Source organism: Sphaeroforma arctica (assembly GCF_001186125.1).
Source record: "Sphaeroforma arctica JP610 unplaced genomic scaffold supercont1.397, whole genome shotgun sequence".
Taxonomy (NCBI): domain Eukaryota; class Ichthyosporea; order Ichthyophonida; genus Sphaeroforma; species Sphaeroforma arctica.
In genome coordinates, this window is record NW_014040161.1 from 35,886 (window position 1) to 43,104 (window position 7,219).

The window sequence follows — 7,219 nt, forward strand, 5'->3', positions numbered from 1 at the left end:
CAAGCAATCAAGGGAGTCTCTCCATGAATCAAGGGAGTCTCGCAAGCAATCAAGGACGGCAAATGAAACCGGAGGCAGGTGGTATTAGATCAATCTAGTACCCCTGACAGGCAGCAAATATACCACATGTGTCCAGTAATAGAGATATATCATCACCTACATCAACCCCATGACATTCATGTATAGATGTATCATCACTTACATCAACCACATTACATTCATGTAGACATTGGCATCGAGAACTTTGGCGACCTACTCGCGTCCAGCCCAATGTGCATTTCCCATGGCCAACTAATTTTCTGCTCGCACTTCACCAAAAGCTTTGCCCAGATTTTGCCGCCCATTCAGCATACCATGCGCTACTACATGTCACATCACATGATATTCCCTACTCGTGTACAGAAACTCGCGCGAGTGTTCGTAACTCCTAGACACAAGAACTTGATATCTTTAGCGCAGCTTTGCGTGCCACCTGAATATACCCAAGCACCGAATATAGCAAATACCTGCATAGTACCCAAACACCTGCACAGCAATACCTGCATTGTACCCAAACACCTGCTACTCAAACACCTGCACACCACCACCCACCCCAAGAGCAAAGGGACGTGACACAGTACGACACACATACCGCCTGTAGCTTCAGGCATGCGTTGCTTCAGCAAGTCGTGGCCTTGCAGATGGCGTGTTGCTGCGGCCACCATGCGCGCGTTTTTGGGTTTCTTGGGTTCGTTGCCAAACAATTGCCAACGCACATTCTTAGGCAACATGGGCACGTCTAATTCACTCACGGGAAATCGCGACTCAAGCTTTAACCTGCCAGCCTTCGTCCTGGTGGCCTTGTCCTTCATGGCTGTCACCTCAAGTGGCACGCAGGTGTAGTTGGTTCTGCGTGCACCCGTGCCATATTCGCCATGCTGAGAGTGGACGTGTTATGAGATTGTGTGACTCATTCTAAGATTCTAAGTACGCGAGCATAGGTGTAGAAAGCAACAGCTGGAGAAATTACTGGCAGAAACTACTACATGAACCAACTTCGTAACAAGCAAACAGTACAAGTATACATATATTCTCTGCCGAGTCTCATTTAACGAATGGCTTGGGTGTCTCAGCGACTGGAGTGAATTCATGTGTTTATGCTATGTGCTGTAGACTATTTACATATGAACGCAGAGTACAGTCGGTGATGATACAGGACACGACTGTGGCTGTGAGATAGTCATACCATCTGGAATGAAACGTCCCAACATATCCAAACGCAAGCCGATATGGGTTATCGGAGGCAGTGCGATACTACCGATATCAATGTACAAACGAGCGCAACCAACATCAAAAGCCACGGCGAAACTCACGCCGAGTCTTAAAAGCAGACTTGTGCACCACTACAGAAACAATGATACAGTATGACGCTGGCTTTGTGCGCCCACCTGGTGTCCGAACACGTATACAGAAGATGATACCAACTACGCTCTATTGCCCCCTGCATGTGGACATCTTTTATTGTGGCACAAATAGTTATATTCCACGCAAAACAGTATGTACTGTGCAGGTGCGATTTAAACAGACATATATATATATATATATATATGTGTGTGTGTGTGTGTGTGTGTGTGTGTGTGTGTGTGTGTGTGTGTGTGTGTTATGTGTATATATGTGTGTGTGTGTGTATGTATGTATATATATATATAAATATATATAAATATAGCTGTAACGCACGCATGCACTGCTAGACTTAATCTCTTCATGTCTACCCAGCGTCAAATAATTTCTTCCAAACCCACAACTGACACGACACATGTACTGCTGATGTTAGAATGTGTCACTGCCAGCTACGCGCTCGGAATAACACGTGAGACCTCTGATAGACGTTACAAGAACAACATGGACAAGGTTGGCAGGCACGTGGCCAGACAAACAGCTTACTACTGGCTGCCACATGCACCGCTCTACTTGACCATTTGGTCTCCAGGACAAGTTCTGGATTTTGGCGGAGATTTACACTGATGAAAACTACCTTGATGTGTGGATTATAAGCGTTTACAAGTGAGCACGCGGAATGAATTTGACTCACCTTTCTACTTTGCAATATCTGCGAGACTGCCCGTCTGAAACCTCCTCTGTGTAAGTGCAACATGATGCCTCGATGGCCAAATAACTTCTAGCACATGGTGAATTCAGTCAGTGCTCAGATAGTATTTGCGTAGCCAATAATTTCAACCAATTCTCCAAGGTCAAAGTATAGGCGTATATATGGTTTTCAGATTCCTCTAATCCACCTACCGGAGACACATGCGATTGTGCAAGCGAGTGAAGTGCAATGGAGTTCCAGAAGCTGCATAAAATGCATGAAGGTGCAACCCGATATGTATACAACTGCAAATTCCACAATGATGTTGGTGTAAAACACAGTGGATGGACAATGATTGTGAAAGGTGTCAATAGTTATGTACAGAAAGGTATACTGATACTCTTCAGAAATATTCAGAGATATAGCCAAGAGTGAAGAGACCTAATAAGACAATATAGCTATTTACGAACGTAATATTGCGCTCGAATTCAAAATATATTCCAAGAGAGTTTTTAATTAAAAAAATGTAAAATAAAATCACGTTTCTGACATGATAAAACAAATAAATCACGTTTCTGTTGAATTAAAGGATGCAGCTATAGTATAGTTTATCCTGAAAGCGTTAAAAATTTTGTTCGAGCTAATGTAAATACCGAACTGTTGATTAAAATGGCGCTGGCCCTTAGAAACCTCTAAAACCCTAAAACCCTAAAACCCTAAAACTCTATAAAAAACCCTAAAACAATATAGATTCAGTCGCCTGACAGGCTGACACCTTGGATCTATTGTTTGGTGGAAATGTATTGTAATGTCAACCATGTTTACCTCCGATTTAAAACAATGTTGGTGTTGTAAGTACCGAACTGTTCGGTAATGTTCCTGGGCGTTAATAAGAGTGCGAGAACTTCTAAGTGTGGTAAAACTTAAATGTGAAAACTAATAAGTTTGAAAAGTTCTAAGTTGTATTGTGCGGTTTGTTGGCGAACGGCCGTGCAGGCTCGAAAGAAGAGGAGGTTGGTGTATGATTGGTGCTTTGCGAACCGAAGTGCGGGGTAATATGAGCTGGAGGTTGGCAGATGACGATATATGTTGAATGGATTTGTAGGCTCGAAAATGAGTAGATACACGATTTGATTGACGGCATGATTCTCAAGGAAATCCTTCGGAGATAGTTTAAATACGTGGTTTAGTTCATTCGAGAAGTTCATTCTGCTAAGGTAGACGTTTATTCAACTATTGAGGAAATAAAACTAGGTTCACCGTTACATTGTGTTTTGAGTCGATCGAAGATTACAAATAAACGTTAGTGGAAAATGGTTTACAAGAAGGATAATGCAGCTGGGACTGGGCAACCTCTCTGGAGATATGTGAGAGGGGAGCCGATGACGACACTTATGGATCGATGGGATTACGTCAGGGGTACCAAGGCTTACGAGCTCGAGGCGATGAAAGGAGAGTCCCGCCTAGCGATGGCTTCTTTTGAAGGAAGTTACACCGGAGACGAAGTCGAAACTAGAGGGCTATATTAGCAAGACTGTTATTGAGACGAAGGATCTGTACATCGCCGCTGCAGCATTGTATCCAGCGTTTAAGGACCCATTTGAAGTGAGTGGGACCCAGGCGGATTTTGCGAAGGCAACAGAAGGGTGGGGATCCAAGCCTGAAAAGGTTATTGAGCATCTTCGTGAGATTTATTACTATGGTGCTAGGCATGTTGCGGCGAAAGCTGAAGCAAAGAAAGTGCTCCCAGAACGGGATTCATTTACTGAGGTGCCTTCTGAGGACGAACAGAGCGAAAGTGAGACTGAGGAGGAAGTCGCTAAGGTCAGTGACAGCAGTGATAACAGCGAAAGTAGCGACAGTGAGGGTGAGGATGCTAAGAAGAAGAAAGGAGTGCCTGCAGTGAAGGTTGCTACAGTAGAGAAGAAGGCTAATGTATCAGACAAGCCAAGGGCAGCAGCTAAGTTGAAGATGGAGGCTAGGCAGAAACGGCGTGAGTATGATGCTTTGTGCAAGGTGGTTCGTAGGAATGCTAAGAAAGCGAATCAGTATGGGGTACGCTGGATGGTTCCTATGCTGAGGGATGATGACTGTGTGGATATGCTGCTTAAATTGGCAAACGATGTGAGCTCTAAGGATGTAGTGATGGAGGGTTTAAAAGGATTGACTGAGTGGTGTATAAGTCTGTTGAAAACCTTATTTGCAAATCGCAAATCGCAGAAGAACGTGGTTCTGAGAATGCTTGAGGCAGGAGGGTTGGGGCAGGTGCTGGAGCAATTGTCTGAAATGAGAGAAGACGACATAGCGCGTCAAGAAAAGCGGACCGGAGACATCAGACGAGGGTAGCCGCGAGAGCAGGACAGTTGCAAGCAGCTGCAGCTAGACAGAAGTCCAGGGTTGCAGGGATGACAGGTCTGAGAGGGTCGTGCTTGTTTTGCAAGCAGGATGGTCTCTATGTGAAAGAGTGTCCTGTGTTGAAAGACGTGGTGTGTCATACGTGTAGCAAGAGAGGTCATACTGCGAGATTCTGTCCTACAACACGATCTGGGGGTAATGTATCGGCAGCAGCGTCTGGGGAGGTTTGTATGAGTGCAAATGGGACACCTGAATTGTGACATGCGGCGGCGGCTAGTTATGAAGGACCAGGCCAACCGTTGATCTATAGTTATGTAAAGAGTGAACAGTGTTATGTCGATATGTTTGTTGATCAAGGCGCCGATATATTGATGATTTCTAAGGGTTTGGCAGAGCGTCTGTGGCTGGTTGCTCAGTATGATTTGTGTGGAGAGTGGGTTACGGGATTTGGTGCTCCGCTTTATGTGGAATACAAGGTGCGAGATGTTGAGGCTGTTTTGCCTACTTTAGTAGGAGAAAGGAGGGTTAAGTTGGATATGTGGATTACGGATTTGATTCCACACAATGCAGGTATGTTGTTAGGTAGACGTGAATTGAATGGATATGGATTAAATGGCGCAGTACTCACTAGGCAAGGGGTGACTAAGTATATACTGTTTTCGGTTGAGGTGGTACGAGAGAAGCCATCAGACTTTAAAACCTGGCTGAACAAAGAGGCGTCTGAGCCGGTGTTAGATTATATTCAGCATGTGGCGGCGCCGTTATACACCATTTGATAGTATGCAAGATGATGGGGGTTATGATTCAGGTTATGAAAGTGATGGATCCTGGGGTGAGGACGATTATCAAATGTGGCTTGGAACTGTTGGCTGAAAAACTGGGGAAGTCTATGGAAGAATTGGCAGAGTTGGTGGTGGCTATTAGGAGGGTGGCGTACAATGACAAGAAACCAAAGTTTGTGAAGGATCGGATGCTTAAGCTTCAGATCAAAGAAGGAGGGGCGCCTTTGAGACAAGTATATGCGGAGAAAGATGTGCGACTTATAGAAGTGATGAAGAAGAAGGTGCAACTATTGCTTGAAGCTGGGTTGATAGAGAGGGTGCAAGATACGGATTGGCTTACAGTGCCGAAACTTGTGCCTAAAGTGCCAGGTAGTAATCCCAGTTATGAGGAACCCAAGGATTGGAGGATGTGCATAAATTATATGCGTACGAATTATCAGCTAAATTCGGGTACATATCCGATACCAACAGAAGATGAATTTCTGGCAACAGTTAAGGGGCGCAAGTGGAGAACCAATGTGGATGCTGGAAATGGGTTTGGGCAGTTAATGGTAGAGCCTGGTAGTCGAGGGGTTACTGCATTTTTGACGCCCTGGGGAGAGAGATTCCAATTTATTGGGATGCCGTTTGGTTTGAAGGAAGCATCATTTGTGTTCCAACAACTAATGGATGAGACATTGGAAGGAATTAAAGGAATTAAGACGTACATTGATGATACCGCGTTATGTTCGGATGATCCAGCTGAGCATTGGGATGGTATTGAGGATATGATCAGGCGCTTTGAGGCGAAAGGGATACAGTTGCGGCTGTCAAAATGTAATTTCTCGGATCGAGAAGATCCTATAGTCGTGATGGGTCGAGAGGCTACAGATAAGGGTTCGATGATAAGTGAAGTAAAGCTTCAGGCTTTATTAGATATGCCCAGGCCCAAAACCAAGGCCGAAGTCAGGTCGTGGTATCAGTGTTTTGGATGGTGGGCGAGATACGTTCCAAATTTCTCAAATGTGTTGGCTCCGATTAGTGATTTGACTAAGAAGAAGGTACGGTTCCAGTGGGGTCCTGAACAGGAGAAGGCATTTCAGTCGGCTCGGAAGATTTTGCAGGCGAAGACAGTCTTGGTAGAACCTAGACAAGAGGAGCAACTTAGGTTGCAGACAGATGCGTCGGATTCGGGTATAGGTGCTTGTTTTAGTGTGAAAAGAGATGGATAATGGCTTACTGTGGGCTTTGTGAGTTCCAAGATAGATTTCCATGCTAATTTGTCTCCGATAGAAAGAGAATTGATAGCGCTAGCATATGGGTTTTTGAAGTTCGCGGGGTTGATTAGGAGATCGTACGAGGTGTTTATAGTAGAGATGGATCATCAGCCCTTAATTGGTGTGGTTCAGCAGAGTTCACGTCGGATCCAGTGGGTAATGCAATAGCCGGGCCTCCACATTAGACTCTATGTTATAAACGTACTCTTAAGCAGTACGTATACTAAAAAACGTACTCTTAACAGTACAAGGAGCATAAGTTTCCTAAATGGTTTTTAATGGTTTTATTAATTAACACCTTTTCAATTTACATATCAGATATTTGGACAAAGCCATTAAAAGGTCCCAGTAAGATACCAAACATAAGAGTTGGTCTAGTTCTATTAATAGAACTATATCTACTTTCCAACTTTATTTATATCTGAATACTTCGGTAGCGAGATGGCTCAACCGAATATAGGTTTCTAGGGACTATTAACGTTACCTAGTTGATCCTCCGATCAGTCAACCAGATGTGCCAGTCTGATGAAGGCTAAGTCGGTAATTCTTGATAAGTGGCAAGTTATTGGTTAAGACAATTTCTAAGGACATCAAGAGTATTTTTATTTTTATTTTTATTTTCTGAAGATAGGATTTTATGAGTCTCTCAGATTCGCCCCAACGAAACATACCATAGTTTCTAATAGAGCGACAACGAAACACTAAATAAGATCCCTTCGGCGGAAACAGTAATGAGAGGATTATATATAGGCAATGTC

The 7,219-nt window shown here is 44.0% G+C and overlaps 1 protein-coding gene across 1 annotated transcript in view; it reads right to left on the minus strand.

The window, feature by feature from the left end:
* The window catches only part of SARC_05884 (hypothetical protein), a gene marked incomplete at its 5' end in the record, with an annotated part of 23,885 nt that extends 23,034 nt beyond the window's left edge, over positions 1-851 (minus strand). Inside the window, one exon of the mRNA XM_014300239.1 lies at positions 632-851. Coding sequence (XP_014155714.1) covers positions 632-851 — 220 coding nt within the window. The remainder of the gene's footprint in view (positions 1-631) is intronic.
* Between the last annotated feature and the right edge of the window lie 6,368 nt (positions 852-7,219).